General features: G+C 39.8%; 1 protein-coding gene across 1 annotated transcript in view; it reads right to left on the reverse strand.

Moving 5' to 3' along the window:
* Positions 1-17,245, reverse strand: part of LOC118436088 (potassium channel subfamily K member 18-like) — a 33,646-nt gene that overhangs the window by 14,052 nt on the left and 2,349 nt on the right. Inside the window, exon 2 of the mRNA XM_035853248.1 lies at positions 5,200-5,379. Coding sequence (XP_035709141.1) covers positions 5,200-5,379 — 180 coding nt within the window. The remainder of the gene's footprint in view (positions 1-5,199; positions 5,380-17,245) is intronic.

A 17,245-nucleotide genomic window follows, 5' to 3' on the forward strand; every position in this document is an offset into this window, starting at 1 on the left:
TTTGTCCGATTCTGTTTCTTTCCCAAAAATGCATGTAACTCGACCACCCGACACAATTATTTATTTATATTTGCTAAATTCCCCTTATGCAAACAAAATTAAGAAAAAGTGATGAACGAGAAGAGTCGGTCCTACTAACCTAACCTCCATCCAGTTACACAACCAGAAGGCTCTGACCGTACGGAATGCAGAATAAATTAAGGTTTTATTACGTTCACTTTACCTTTGTCACTCATGCTTGGATAATCTTGGTCAAAGTGGGGGCTCGTAATTGGGCAGGTTTATAGAAGCTGGAGGTGTGCATTATGTAAGATTAAGTGATCTTGCATCAACATCAAACAATTATCCGCGTGAACACTTTCTTTCTACTAAATAAGCGGACAAAGGTGGTGCTAACAGCTGTTGACTCATTCCAAGGGCTTCATAACAATGAAGAAATTTTGAGATAGAATAATTTCCGCTTATGAATTTTCCCCTCGTAACATTGCGACCAACGACGCTGCGTCCACAGCCACAGAGTTATGGGTGTGTATGACGCTGAAGAGTGGAGAGCCTAAAGCTGACAATGTTGAAATTGTGTAGCGGTTTGGTGGGTGTAGTTGCGTTGGAACATAATGTAATGTGCTGCCATTGGCATGCCGGAAGACATCTTCATAAGTTCATCTCGCTGGCGAGAACAGCATGAGGCCCACGCCAGCCGCGTCGCTATGTACGTAACGTCATAATGCGAGGGAAGGAGGGCACTTATCTTGTAAAGTTTGCAGCCATGGAGGAAGTGGGTTGTAGGTTAACTTTGCTGGATGTGATATGAAGGTAATAAATTGGAAGTAATTCTTCAGTAGTCAGATAAATATGAATTTTACTCAGTTCCAAACTATGTATGCGATGGATGCAACTTTACTTTACAAATTCCTCTTCTTCGCCGCTTTCTCCGTGTCCAAGTGTGTCTAATAAGGACAAGGCTGACGTGGTCATAACAATGTCGCGCACGTCATGGGAAAACTAAGGCCATGTTTTTATTGTGGGTTTGGGTTTATAAACTCATTCTCAAGATAACTTATTATACTGCAATGTTTAAGTAAATCTACTCCTAATTTTTAAGTGTCGTAGTCTAAATCTTATGTATGTAATATCGCTCGACATAAAAATGTTCATTTTATTTCTCCTCCACCAACCTAGTACCGACTAATTTCTAATAGTCCTACCCTAATGATGCAGGAATGTATGTACATATATTTGCATCTTATTAGATGATACCATAACTTCTATTGAGGGTAACTAATTTTCTGATTATGTAATGCACCCTGTTCAGCTATTAGGCGTTGTTTAACTTTATTGCTAAAAACTATATATGTAAATATGCTGAAATTTGTGGAGCAATCTTAAAAGAAAACAGTAAGATAAGCCTGTCAGCATAATATTTGAGATTGTCTTGTCAGTATATTTTTTTCTGTGGAAAAAATGTGGTATGTTGAGATGTGGAGAATAACCAAGGCATAAATCTCAATCAGAAGGCAAGAATATGAATGTTAAAAATGCATGCATGACTATGAAATGAAATATCGCGATGCACATGGAAACTCAGAAACTGTTTCGTAGAAATCTCATCAGTTTTGAAATCTTGCATACGCATCAAAAAATATATTTGGTAAATGTGTATTGCTGTGTATTACGTGTTGCTCATGTCGAATCACGCTACAGAAACACTAATCATTTTTAACATTGTATAGGAATATGTAAATATGAATCGTCGTTGCCACTTTTAATGCACAACTCCTTTTGCTCGCTTTTTTCAAAGGATAAAAATAAATATCGTAATTTTCATTGGGCTGCTGATACGTATACAAAATTGAATATTTCCAAATAAATGAGCAGATACGAGTCATTGACTAACAAAAAAGGAGGAGAAAATAAAGAGGTCTTTTTAATATCAAATACTTAACGATTCATTTGAGCCACAAAGCCGCGTTGTCCATTTGATGATTTCCACAAGTTACTGGCTGACTACATCTCACCAATGTTTTTCCCACTCAATTCTGGCAGTAGTGGAAACTTTCTCCACATTTTGCCATGAGGAGAAAAGAGTGGGTGGTCATCTTTCTCCTTAATTGAGGTCACTCTACTCATTCATTCTGTCATTAGGAATAAGGGAATGCTGTTGGCGGCGGCGGGATGGATGTTCACTCGCTCCCTCGTCGCCATCCACGAAACGACTTAAAAGGAACTCAACTGTGAAAAAAGATGGTCATCTCATATTTTAAGGGTCGAAGCCCAAAGCCAGAGTCAATATTGTCCACTCCACTCAAGTCGGTAATCACGGTATCATTTTCAGCCCAATTTTTCACCAGACAAAAAAGACTCGAACGTTCAAAGGGGGTTCTTCCTTCCTCGACGAAATTTATTTGCGTCTGCATGTCTGAATCTGAATTGGATCTAAAATTGAATCGAGGCCGCCATTTTTTTTGCTGATTTAGCATTCAACTTGTTCTGTTTCTTGTATATTGTCAGCAAGTAAATAGGGCACGGAATGTATATTGCCCTCTCTGACCTTCAGTTAAAACTAATGATGCTATCTTTTTGTAAGTGTGGACAAAAAGCGAAAAAAAATAATCTATGACAAGGCGATTCACTCACTGCTAAATGGATGTAATTTTAAGGAATAGTTTTGGATCCACTCTGTTTCACAAAAGAGTGTAATAAACCAAATAATACAGAGAGCGAATGAATCCTTTTCAACGATGTTGTGCTCCTCGTCTGCTACATTGTGTCTAAGAAGATCAGAAAAAATCCAATGATACTAACTTCCAAATTAACTAGTTACCATTGTTATTTATGTATTTATTTGCTGTTCAGAGACCAACCCCAGTCCTATTCATTCAACTAACTAGATAGCTCTATGTAATTAGAGCAAATGCGAATTAATGGAGTATACAATGAAGATTAAACAGATAAAAATGTTCTCTGATTTGCACACACAATTTAACTCTATGTAGAGTCGAATTATACAAATTATTACATGGCCAAAAATTGATTTTGTTCACAAAATGTATGGGAACATGTTGTCCTCTTACTAAGAATTGAAAATAACACAAGTATAGAGGAAAACTTGTAACTAGTCGTGTACAAATCAACTGGGTACATTCGTACATCGAACAAAAAACATTGTCACGATGATCACACGATAAAAGTTGTCATGCGAAATTCCTGTTTGGTGAAAGGAGCGGACAACTCAATTCAGCAATGATATGCACACTACCCTCCTCCTCCTCCTCCCTCCCTCCGTTCCACATTTCCAGGGTTTGCGTCACATCTTTGGAATTGCAGAGTACTCGGAGTGCCTGGAAATCAAAAAATCGCCCAACGGACCATAACTTCCGTCCCCGTTTCAGCACACACAACAGCCAACCGCCAAACAAGGCGATGCATGGGGTGTAACTCACGACTAACTAGAACTACAAACCATTCCTTCCATGTGGTACACGAATTTGAAATTTGTTCCGAAAAAAAGGTTTGTAAAGGGTTTGGTCGTAGCTGCTGTGGAAATATTGCCCCGAGTGAGTGGGGTTGGATATGGAGGAGTTAGTTGTCATGATTTAAATGAATAAATCATTTCCTCATCCTGCATCCTATTGTCCGTTCCTCACTCACTCATTTTCCTTCTGGTGGACCCGCTTTCACCAAATATCCTTCCAGGAGGTGTTTTTTATTACATGAATTCACATAAAAATAATGCATTACGGATATCATTACAATTGCTAATGTCTTTCTCCACTTGTCCTCCTCCTCACATTTCATTCAACTCATTCGATGATGATTTTTTGCTAAATCTTTTCTGGCACATGAGCAGCCAAAAAAAAGACTTCGAAGAGTCCTCGTCTTCCGCTGAATAAGATCACCAACGATGTATTCGAATTGGACAAAAAGTCAGACGGCACGCACTGGTTGCGATTGGGAACAAATTTCGTCCTGGTGAAAGATTTTTTGCGAAATTACTATGAAATATGTGATTTCTCTAGTGCTGTTTCCGCTACTAGAACTGTGTATCATTAGTGCAAATATGTTGAGACATATTTCACTTCACAGTCCTTCTTAAGAGTGGAAAATGGACGCCATAAAAATGTCGAAGGTTGGCTAGAAACAATGTAACATTAATTGTAGGAAAAGGCGTCAACGATAACGACATCCACTCTGAGAGCATTATCTCGAGATGGTTTACAACTTTCGGATGTGCCCTTAATTATGTCAAGCCCCTTGACCCACTTTGTTGCATATACAGACAAAGCTTGCATGATATCATCTCTTATAATCAGTTCTGCAAGTTCTAAGTAGTTTTTCCCTTGCATATTTATAAACGTGCCATTATGCAAAGGGCCGACTTAAATTTGCCAATTTCCTGCTTTTAATCTCAACTGAAATCTAGAATTTTTCAGAGTTGAATGTTACTTACATAGTTTATTTTTTATGTTTGCAACCCTTCAAGCTTTATCATGGAAGACAGGAGCACATGTCGGGTGGGATGTAAATTGAGGATGCGTTCAATAATAAGACAGATCCAATCCAACTGAATGAGCAAGTGTAACGAAATAACATTACAGGAAATGAGCAGGGCAATAATAATACAAGCGTGTAATGGAGTTGATGGGGAAAGCAGCAGGAATTTCTCCCATCGTATCCAATTCAGTACCCAATCTCACACAATGCGTGGCCCATCCATAAAAGTGGAGTCTTCTCTTTTCACTACCAACCCCTTCCGAAAATGAGTTATAAACCTGAAATCTATAGATTTAGATGGCACTTATCTAAGAGAAGCTTGGAAATTGGAATGCTCTCCGGTCTGTGCTTCCTTTCTATCAAAATTTTAATTTAATCGTGTCATTTAATCGCTAAGTACACACATTAATATGTGAAAGCAAACACATTATGCTTTCAAGTCAGGCAACGTTTATGGGAAAAAGTGTATGCAAACATCTTCATCGTAGATTATTATTACATTGCGAATCAGGCGTATTTGCAATAAAACGACGCACTGATAATATCTGGCAATATAAAGAATATGCATCATTTAAGTATGAGTGTGAACGTGTAATATGTGTCGTTTTAGGCATAAATAACACCTTCCATGACCAATGTCTCAACGCAAAATTCGTAATTTTCTTCAATTTAAGTATTAAAAATTATAAGATAGTAAAAAAAACTCACCAATTGTCGTGATGATACTAACGGAATACAATAAGGCGCCACTGAAGGTCCAGTGTAGGTCATCTTTGACGTCGCTATATCCTGCCGTGTTCGCCGTGGCGACGACTCGCGACTCAAACTCTCGCAACTCCTTCTCCACCGCGGATGTCCAGTTCATTTCGTAAAGCACGTTGAACTGTTCTGTAATACAGACAAGTCAAAACGGCAATAATTATTTACACTTTCGCAAAGAAAATCAATTACAAGTTGTCTTATTTTCTTCGGAGAAAGTTGTTCAAATATGTAGTTCAGTTTGATGAATAGCTTTTACTGAAGCTTTTAAACACATCATTCAATAGATTATGATAATCTTCTGTCTGTATTTTCGTCGATTTCCAGGATAACTCCTGAAGCACGGTACAAATTTGAAGTTCAGATTGAAATATCAAGAACAGACTTGAAAGCCAACTTTCTCTAAAGGTCTGTGATCACTAAAAATTTATGATTCAGTCCTTTGGGCATAAAAGGCTCAGACATGCAAAAATATTCGGTAAGAAGACAGTAAAGAATTAGGATACATACATATATTTGATCGTCTCATAGTGATGTTATGTGTAAATGGGTCAAATATTTAATTGTAGCTCCAATGAAGCGTAGCAAGATATGTAGCTCTACCACTATTTTCTTGAGTTTATTTTGCTACATTATTCAATTAATCCATTCATCAAATGCTGGGAAAGTTAATCGAGAAAGTAGAGTGGATACGCTTCAGGCCAAGAGGGTGAATATGTCACTTGAGGAGTGTGTGTGAGTGGGTGTGCATAATTAATGCTGCGCTTTCACATAACCCTTGCAGTAATTTTACGGATGACGGGATGACTATGTAATGGTTTTGTGTGTGGGGTATTTATTTGCATAGTTTACCTAACCCGATTTCCTTCTCGAGCGGTACAAAGTCTTGCAAAGATATTCAAAAACTTGCAAAAATCTTGCAAACCTTACCTTTTCTTGGGGATATAAATCTCGCCACGTCATCGTGGACCCTCCAAACCACCAATAAAATCCAATTGCGAACCGTGAAAGTTTTTTTATATAAATGTTTGAAAAGGTCTGGACAATGATAAAAGTTATTTAGGACAACTTTATTTAGTGTGTGTGCAGTGTGGTATCGTGTCACTCTCTCCAATCCACTCCACTTTTTTCGGATTTAGATCTGGAGAGCCTGACTGGACCTATATTTTACACGGTGTACTTACACCCAACACTCGCTCCACTTCCTTCCTTTCACTGCATGCAACTTCTATTTCTGCTCGAAATAGCGAAAAGAATCAAATACGCAGAACTTTCAAGTGTTGCCAACTGCTCGGGATAAAGTAGTGGAAAAAACCTCTTAGCCTGGAAAAAATAAGGACGATATTACCCACCGCATGGACAGGATTTCAGAAAAGTGGACCTCCTGCTACATTGATTCATCAAGAGACAAGTCTATTGTATAGAGTTTGGTCACTACCACATTAGTTAACGGTTAGCTCAACAGCGCCTTCATTACAAATTAAAGACATCAGCATCACAAGAGCGATATCATCCCCACACTTCCTGCCTGCACACGCACTAACACACAAATCGGTATCTATCTATTGAGGAAATTCGAACCATTCACTACTTTATTCACCCAGTTCTTACGGCGAAGATCGTGTCGAAGATGGGAAACGAGGACGTTGGAGGAACCTTATCCCAGAAATCTGAAGCTCTCAATGTCGTGCATTGGATTGAGATGTGAGGATAAGGATGAAATATCGGTGTCAAATACGGAGAGGAGGAGAGAAGAATAGTGGGAAAATGGAGAGTGAATGGAACTTGAGGTGACAGGGACAAGTGTAAGATTACGGAGAATGGCTCCAAGAAAACGGGCACAATTGAAGGTTGACATCTATATCTTGGGATATGAGAACGAGGAAGAGGACGACGGAGGAGAGAAAATAATTCAATATGACAACACAGAGATAGTCATCGTGCCTATGCCACCACCACTACGACCGCCGCCACTACTACTGCTTTAGTTGGCACTTTCTTTGTCGAAACCTGATCTCACTCATGGCAGCAGTAGCAGGGAAAGAAGAGCAAGTTGACATAAATTGTCCCAATTCAAAAATATTTGTTCTTCACCCCACACTACTTGAGAAGAATGATGACGAGCGTGGTGTGGTTGCGCCCACACTGCTCTCTCCAATTCCAACAACTTTTCAACGGCACCACCAATTCAACCCCTCTTCAAGATCGGGCAGAATTCCATCTAAAATGTAATTCGAGAGAAATCGAGTTCCGTTTGAAAATAATTGCTTCACTACGATATTCAATTATTTCATAACTTTTATTCAACAGTTTTTCTATGACACCACATCATTAAATGGTTTTTAAGTCGTAATAAATGGTGGTACGTTATTCTCTCATGTTTATCTTCCCCCCGTAAAATTCATGTTAAATTCATCCTTGCATATATTCCAGCAAAGTTTTGTCGTCGTCAACCTTATCCTCATCAATGTCGAAACAAATTGGCTTCTCCATCGCTCGCCTCTCGTGCGACGCTACAGTTTTACATCGCTCTTTGCCTGGAGCGACTTAAAATTGGAAATTTATATTTGCATCGAGAAGGCGTTGACAGTTGACTGAAGTAGTGACGGGTGGGCGCACAAAGGAAACGAAGAAACAACAGGAAGCTGGTATGGAGAGAAGGACGAGGGCTCAAGTTAAATTAGGGCCAAGCAAACAAATGAGACACACAGACGAACATCTCGTCTTTTACTCCTTATTGTTTTTAAACTGAAGCTCCTCAGTCTCTGCTAAACTCATTTCGAAGCAAGTGAGATCAAAATGACAATGAAATGACAGGATTATACGCCTTAAAGTAAAGTATTGGACTGATGTTGTGAGCATGCATTTCCTTCATTTCAGTGTAACAAATCTGCATAAATTGTGAAATGGCTAATGCAGATATGTAGATATTTACACACTTTTCTCTCAATCTCTTGCCGAAGGTACTGCAAGAATAACAAGCAAGTCAAGAATTTGCACCTCGTCGATAAATTGGGAGGAAGAAGAAGGAGCTATTAGACGAAGGGACAAGAGAGGAGACATGGAACGTTTTGTGAAAATCTTTTAAAGAATGGATGGATGACATCCCTTAAACTCACCGACATGCGATCGACTTCAATTCAACATGAAGGAGGAGGAGGGATCGGATCATTTATGGAAATCGAGTCTGGATTATTTATTCCGCTTCACTCTCGTCCTTCCTTCTCCACCTCCTCGATCCTCGTTCGTTCATTAATTCAGTATAGGCTACTAGTTGAAGCAAATGTTGAACCAAAGTGACGTCTCTGCTCCTTTTGTTCCCAGCAGCCACTATTTGCTGATGTCCTCCCAATATGCATCACACTTTCATATCCGCACCACTTTTACTCTCCTCTAATGTCGTATCATCAGTCGTCGTTGGCCCTTTCTCGACAACCATGAAACGCCGCTCGGCGTACCATTTATCTGTGATTACATATATGAGTGGTGGAAGTGGAATAGGAGTCGGCGATGATGCAACTTCTTCTCCTCCTCCTCCCTCAACATGTAAGGATTCAATTTACCATTTTATTTCAATGGTGAAAGCCCTCGGCAAAAAAAGCGTCATAATGGAAGAATGAGACTTAAATTTCATTCATAATATTCAGTTCTGAAGAGTGGAAAGGGTGGATGGATGATAATAATAATAAGAAGAAGTCTGCAGTCGTTCCTTTATTTCCTTTAACTGCGTGTCCTCCATGGCTTGCAAGACCAGAGTGGAATAGTGATGAAGTCTTTCAAAGGCGTTTTGGATGGAGCAGGAAACTGGACAATTGTCCAAGTTTTTAATGTACTTAATTTTCTAAGAGTGATATGGTTGGTATTCCTCAAATTATTATCAACAGGATTTTCAGCCCATAGAATTAAGCCCTGATCCATGAAGTTACCAGTTTACATACTTAGAAATGTAGAATAAAGTCACATATCAGCTAAAAAGTTTTTACGTACTCTTTCCACTAGGAAAATCTACTTGTGTGTGCCATATTTAGTTTAATTATGAAGACAGTAACGATTATTATTCCAAAAACTCGGCAAACGTTAAATTTTATTTGTACCGTAAACTGATTAAGGCGTCAACTTATTCGATACGACGACTAATAAATTTACAACTCGATTCATTCTTAACTTCCCAGCTGAAGCCATAGGTAGAAGAAAAAGTGAATCGTCGACATATTTATACAATAAAAAAGTTTGCTTGCTTAGGAATTCAGAGTTTCTCCCTTGGCCCCACGGTAGGTATGCAATGTGAACGACATTGCATAAGCCCCTTGGGTTAGGAATGGCTGGCTGTACAACTAGTGTGTGCATGCTCTTTTCTGATCCTACACATTAAAATTAGTATAGTTTGGGCGAAAAAAAAATCAAGTTTGTACGAGAAGGAAAGTGTTTGAGAGAGAAAAATAAAGTAAAACAGCAACAACTGCGACTCCAACTGCCACGTAGTCACTCACTCTGCATTACAAAAAGAGCAAGACGACGTAGACGGGAGGAGAAGAAGAAGAAGGAGAAAGTCAGCAGAAGTTGCAAGTCACACACCGTTGACCACCCTTTCCCTCTCGACATAATGATGCAAACCAGAAGTTGGTTGGACTCACTTTATGTCTGTATGAGCAAAATGTTGACTTGAACCTTTCACATCTACTCCGTATGCAAGTAACGAGCAGCAAGTGAGGAGCCCTAAGACCGGAGTGACTTCTTTGATTCTGATTTGGCTATGAATAAACAATAGATCATAATGGGATCCTCTTCAACTGGGGTGACAGCAGTTGTTATTCACAAATGACACAACACTTAATTCTTCTCCTGGAACGTTTTGTTTGTCAGGGTAAATGACAACTGAAAATGTTTTAATAAATTACGTTCGCTTCCAGAAAGAGAGAGAGGACTTTTTATGTAAAATATCTTTCATGCGTTGCAGCAGCCCACTTACATATTTTTTGTTTTTTTTTTATCCATGAATACGGAATAAGTGCAAACTTTGAAAGTCGAGCTGGGAGGCTTGTTCTTCTGCTCGTGTTGTTACTCGTACAAGTCAAACACAATCTCGAGTAATCGCACGTGTGTGTGCATTTTCTGGTAATAAATAGATCGCAGTTCACCAAGTTCATGTTCAACAGCAAAGTTGGCAACACACTCCTGAGAGAGAGAGGAACCCATCGAGCCAACATCATGCTGCTGTTTATTTTCTCTTTTTCAGATATCTCCACCCAGAGACTCGTTGGTTGTGTCCTTCGATCTCGTGCTTTCTCCCACTCCAGATTTTTGGGCTGGTTCCATGGGGGTAGTGAACGTGGGAGAGATTCGGAACGGGTTCGAGGTGCGGAATGCCTTTAACTACCAGCCTGCCCATCATCTATTCTCGAAGGATTGCATTTCTGACTTTTTGTTCCCTGTGCAGACTTTAAGATTGTAAATACTTTCAATCGAACTACAATCCAACCAGCAACGGGCATATGGATGTATGTACTTATGTAGCAGGGTATTGTTTTCCTCGTCATATTAGTGGATAAAAAACAGTCGGTTCATGGCGTATTGGACCATGGCAAACAGTTTTTCCCTCTTTTTTAAGACATTCAAACTTTTGTACATACAAATAAAGTCCAACAACGGCTGAAGCTTTCATTCATGTAACGTTTTGGACGTCGTATCTCGTCGTTTGCTTGTATACAGACGTACGTAACTTTCTGCGTTGCCTACTTGCCGGTCTCCTTTTTTGTGGCGTATGTGGACAGGTTAAGAGAGAAATGAGTTGTGGAGGTCGTTGGTTGGTGGGCAGCAGGAATGGCACTCCTTCTAATGGCAATAGTTCACCAAGGTAAATACAAAATAACTACCTTTTAATCCCCAACTCAAACTCAAACAAACTAACTTGGATCCCTTAATTCTTCCAGTACTACTACTAGCATGAAATTTGGTCCAGCAATCTCCCCACCACCAAATGTGAAGAAAGTCCAAGACAAGCCAACAATACACACACACATCTCGAGCTAAATGAAGGAAAGCAAAATAACGGAGAACAATAAAACAGTACACACGGACGGACACACGTGTGTGTGTAACACCTTTTGTGGGACGTATTAAAGCAGAACATGAAATACGACGAGGCCAAATTAAAATCCATCAACGGACAAAGAAAGTTTCATCTAGACAAATTTCCAGTGGGCAAGCAAGGAACCGCACACTTTCTCTTTTCTTGGCGGTTCAGATACTTCATAATAATGCTGCTGTACTCTCGAGGATTTCAACCAATATAATAATAATGGAACTGTGCGGCGATGGTTGGTTGTAGAATTTCGTGTGTTTAGAAGAACGTCTTCAGCAGACAGATCTATAGTTTCTTGTCCAAAGTGCGCGGAGGTTGGTGGGTGGAATCTATACAAAGAATGGGGCTCCAGAAATATATGATTCCAAATAGAACTGAATACGTACGTATTCACGTACGTACACTACACACCAAAACCAACCATATGGGAGGAAAGGAGTCAGAAACAGAAATGCAATAGTGGTAAAATATGAGAGACCGGAGAGACAAGAGGCCTTTACAACAGGACATGACTGACTGTGAATGAATGAAAGTCCTAAATTCCAAATTTTCGGAATTCTATTCCTTTAAAAAAAATCCTACAAGACAATCTCGTCGTCTCTTTAAACGGCGGCTTTAGCCAGATCTGTTATGTTCACGACGAGTACTTCGTTGGTACGGCGGAGAGGTCTAGCGCTCCCTGTCTTCAACTTCAATTTCAATCGACTGAATAAATAGAGAAAGAACTGGGAACGAATTTATTACAAACCAAACCACAATTCAAAATCCACTTGTCTTTACTTCCACTTTCTCCGTTGTCTATCTATTTGCGATTTTTTTTTGTCTGGCTGCTGGGTGAAAACATATATTTTGTGAGAAAAGCGATACCCACCTATTTGCGCACATTTGCTTGTAAATTGCATGTTCTCAAGCATCAGCATAAAAGCTTTACTACTAACATTGACATAAAAACGAGTAGTGATGGTGGGCTTGAACAAGACTCGGGGTCCTTTTAAATCCACAATTTGGATGGTTTTGATTTCACATCTGCCAACCAAGTATAGAAGGAACAGCGTCCTTACAAAGTGGAGAAAGTTCACATCGCCACGTTTCCTATAGTTTTCTAAGCCCAAAAAGTCTACTTTTCACTTTCAATCACGGACGGATATGTGCAAAACTATAACATCTCATCCTTAGATTTCTCCCAAGACACTTCGATTCCCACATCTTATCGGTGTAGATCCTCTTGTTGCGAAATATTGTAAAATTATAACAGCTTTTTCGTCTTCTTCCTCCTCTTCCTCATTATCTCCGTTCGTTGTTAGTCACCTCGTCCCACACCCATTAGCGGAGAAAAATCGGTCTTCCTCACCAACATGAGATTTCTGTATGAAAAACTCTGTTCAGATTCGTGGGAAAATAACACGGACTTTTCTTCATTATGTGCTTCAATGCGTGCTTTCTCCACTAATGGTCCCAACTAGATTTTTGAAGGGTTTTCAATCGCTTTGCTCATGCAAAAATGGGAATCGGGATCATCTTGATTAAAGCGCATCGTTGGGTGGTTTTGAATGAATTAAAAAATACTACAAGTTTTAATCACTCGAACTTGTCTGGTTGGCTGGTGCCCTATGGAATTACTCTTCCCGTGTGCAATGACTTGTGTGACAAGATGTCTACTCTTCTGAAAGTCTAATATGCACGGCATCAAGAGAGGAGAAGGAGGATGAAGATGATGAGGAATACTGAGATTTGGGATCCAACTTTCTCTGAAAAAGAAAGGTCGTTGTTTCTTTTGACAAGAAACTTTTAATGCGGCCATTGTTTCCTCCTTTTATTTGCAACTTATTCAAGTTACTGAGACTATTTTGAATTGCAACAAGGCGACTATTCAATCCGAGTTTGCCTTTCTCTCTAGTATAATAAAGGTATGTAGTTAAAACTATCCAGTCGCAAATTCAGCTTAGCCTAAGGTTCTGATAATAGATCGTCTTGGGAAGACGCGAATATCAAAGAAACGCCAATATATAAAAAATATATCCGTGTACTCAAATGATTCCAACATAGGATAAAATTCTTACGTAAGTAAGTTGTGCAAGGACGGGGCGAATTACTACATCCACCAAAATGAGTACAAGAAGTTATGCCAAAAAATAATTCCATTGTGCATTTCATTTATTTATTTAAATACTGCATGAGCCACAAGCCCTCAAACCACAACTCATCCCACAAGCAAGCAAGGAACGCCAGCGAGGTAAAAGAAGACGAGTAGAAACTTATGGAGTTTCGTTTGTTCATTGTTAAATTTTGTGAGGAAAAGGGATTTCTTTTAGCTCTTTTAACAACCATTCTCTACTTTCTCCAGTCTTATCACTATTTATAATGCACAATTGCCTACATTGTGTTAACTACATTGTGCGGCAACAGCTAGGCGTCCTTTTAAGGACGGTGATGATGATAAATAAGTGGGAAAAAAGGACCGAGATCTGAAACTTGTTCAATTGCGTTCTAAATAAATATGTTGATACAGACGAAGAAGGAGGGCAAACCGGCCAGTCTGTTGCTGTCCGATCAATGTGGTTAGATTGGCAGTGAAAGCCAGCAGCAGTGGTGGTCGTACTTACGAGTAGTGTAAGTACGCATGAGGAACAATTTCCCTAAAGACGCGCTCTCCATTTAACCAACTTGTCCTTATTTTCAGCCTCACATGCTACATTATAATTTATCTATCTCGTTCAAACTATCCCGAATCGTGCTTGGATCATGGAATAAAATTTAGAAATTTTGGATCAGAGGGAGCAGATGTATCTCAAAAGCAACTCAATTTGGTGCAAGAAGAAGGTGCGGATTGGAATTTGGTGGGGAATTGAGAGAGTTCATTGTTTCCTTTGTAGTCTTCACCACCACTTTCTCCGTTTTTCTCCACTTTTTCTGGGGCAACTTTCCCTTCGATAACATCTTCTCATATTTTTTGTATTGCGGTTAATTAATTAGTGCAAACCTCTCCCTTCCTCTTTTCCCCTCTCTCTCTTTAGCTTCCACTTCTTTGAAAACAATACTTCACAAAATAAGGGTTCAGTTACACACCTACAAATGTCTCATAATTGACCAAAAGTTAGATACACACTTTTCTCTCCTGTTTCACTGGAAGTGGTGGTGGCTGCAGTTTCTACGACACGGATTAAGCCTGGTACATGTATTTAGGAGAAGAACAAAGACGTTTAAAACTGACTGACTTGCTACTTGTGTGCTAAGACATGTGGAGCGTGTTAAGAGTTTTAAGCCCCGACTTCTTGAGTGGAGGAGAAAGACAGATATCTGACAGGAAGAGAGAGCGAGGAGGGAACAACAATCGAAGTCTCGCTCGGCAGCAGCAGCCTAGCCTGACACACGGATTCCTTTCCTACAACGAGTCAATAACCCAGAGGCAGAAGAGTTAAAAATTCTAAATTCGAAAGTAGATAAGTCAAACTGAAACTTGAACAAGTAAGTGGTCGTCCAGAGTTGAGTTCTCCACCACTTTTATCTCATCCCCCTCAGTGTACAGGGAAGTTGCTTGGGTGAAAACGGCCTCGAGCAACCAGCACGTAACAGAACCTTTGCCCTCCTATCCGACTAACTGGGACAATCAGTACGGACTAAAAACAGTGGGGCACTACTGCCTCCGAAGAGTTTGCAGTTTGTTAGTGCTATTACACGAAAGGAAAGGAGGAAGGAGGGGATGTATGTAGGTAAAAGAGGAGACGGAAACTCGGCTCTGAAACCAACTTCACTTTCACTTGACTTGGGTACGATTAAATCCTCATCTATAATGAAAGTGCAATGAATCTCCTCGGCATTGATTTGTGCCTGAGATTGATGTGTGTTTATGCCTTTCTTTATGTATGAAAGTGGGAGTGCATGTACACACACTAGACAAAAAGACGGGATATACACGATATTAAAATATATGTACATTGCTCGCTGAAAGTTGGTTAATCCCAGAGCAAGCAGATGTCCAGAAAATTCGCTCCAAGTTTGACGAAAGTCAAAAAGTTGCCGGTGCATTAAGCTTGGCTAATTCAATCATGACGTACATAATGTGTTCCAGAAATAATTGCGGATCTAAAATGCAGACATAAATTAGGAGTCAAAACTAATTTGGATAAGGGCAAAATTGAAAACGCTTCTTGGCCTGATACTACTTTATCACTGGGAGCGGATGCTGCTGCAGATGGTTGACTCTCTTTGAATGGATTCCATGACTTGAACCAACAACATTCCCATCTTTCAATCTTTTGATCCTAAATTTTCTGCCAATATTGTGAAAACTTTTCTCGATTTCACACACACAAAACGAGAGAGTATTGTGTTCTTTTGTCAGAATGTAAGCACACTTTTATTATTGTTGTGTTGTTGGTTTAGGGGAAAGAAGGCAGGTAGCAGCGGAAGAGTGGGAGAAAGAAGATCACAAACAAGAGCCCTGGAGACCTCACACCTCAGAACATTTGTACTTATTATACAATAATATACGAGCTCATGCGAACATATATATTTTCCAGTGAATCCCACCCAACAACAAACTCCCGTCTGCTGCCCCGAGATCAGGATGTATGTGTGTGTACGGAATCCTCTTGACAAATGGGTGACACCAACTGCTGCTTTCGAACAGAGTAGTTTGGAAAAGGGGCAAATAAGACAGTGACTGCGAGAGAAAGAAGACGAATGTGTGCCTTGCTTCGATCCACCAGACTGGGTATAATTTCGGCTAATGCAAATCATTAAATGGCTCCTGGTTTCGTAAAATTGCACGCTTTAGCGTATTAAAATTCCGCTAATAACTAGATATTCAACTACCGTATCATACTCGTGGTGTCAACCTTCAGCCACACAACTATACGAAACCCTTAAGCCACAACTCTAAGTCTTGATCTAATCCTTCCAAGGAAGTTACAATTAGTTACAACTATAAAACTGTGCCCTGTTAACTGTCAGAATGTGCCATTTCACTAATCTGGACCCAGTCGACCTGGGAAAAAGGAAGTAAAAGTTTAGAAGGATGAGCTTGGTAATACAAATTGAAAACAACGAGGAGCAGCCATCCCACCCCTCACCAAAGCAAATAATTGTTTTCCTTTTCTGTTGTCGAACTCAACAACCTACAGAAGCAGCAGAGAGGCCAGAAAACAAGACAACAATGTTTACCTTTGGCCACAAACACCATTTCCACTCCTCCCTCCGACTCCCACCTCTGTGTACAATCCCTCCACGTCGCCCACTATTACGCTGAAACAACGGCAAGACAAACAATCCCATCACACAGAATTTGTTCCGCAGTCATTTCTAAATTGTGTAATGCAGCAAGAGAAATGTTTTTCTCTGACTGAACATGAAAGGCCCATGTTCAATTTGAAGAACACATGTACATAAGAAAGCGCATAAGTCGGGATAACAACAAGTGGCCGACTTTTGAAGAAAATCTCATAAATGTAAACCCCATAATTTGCATTTTGTGCCGTTTACACAACGCAAATACTTTCTGGGTCTGATCTTATGGTGAGATAAATGCTGGGATTGTGCATAACACGCCCAAACGACGTCCTGCAGTTGATGGACGAAAGTTTTGCATTACTTTCTCTCCAAGACCGGAGAATAGGAAATGGGCACATACAAACAAATCGGGCTAGACGGTGCATGATGTGGTGGTACTTACATAATGGAGCGAGAGGAGAAAATGCAAGTGCATAATAGCACTGAACTCGGTGCATGAGTTTGTGTGAAAGCTAAAAAAAACTTGGCCTGGTTGTTAGTTCGAGTTTGTGCTGCTAAATTGAACACCTTCATTCCGACTACATTCAGACTCAGGTTCCTCAAGCAAACGGACCATGGCCGTGGAAGAATAGAGTTTCAAACATGATCCACATTTGCCAATTACTAAATTGACTAGGTCACACA

Source organism: Folsomia candida, unplaced genomic scaffold (genome assembly GCF_002217175.1).
Source record: "Folsomia candida strain VU population unplaced genomic scaffold, ASM221717v1 Fcan01_Sc006, whole genome shotgun sequence".
NCBI classification, from domain to species: Eukaryota; Metazoa; Arthropoda; class Collembola; order Entomobryomorpha; family Isotomidae; genus Folsomia; species Folsomia candida.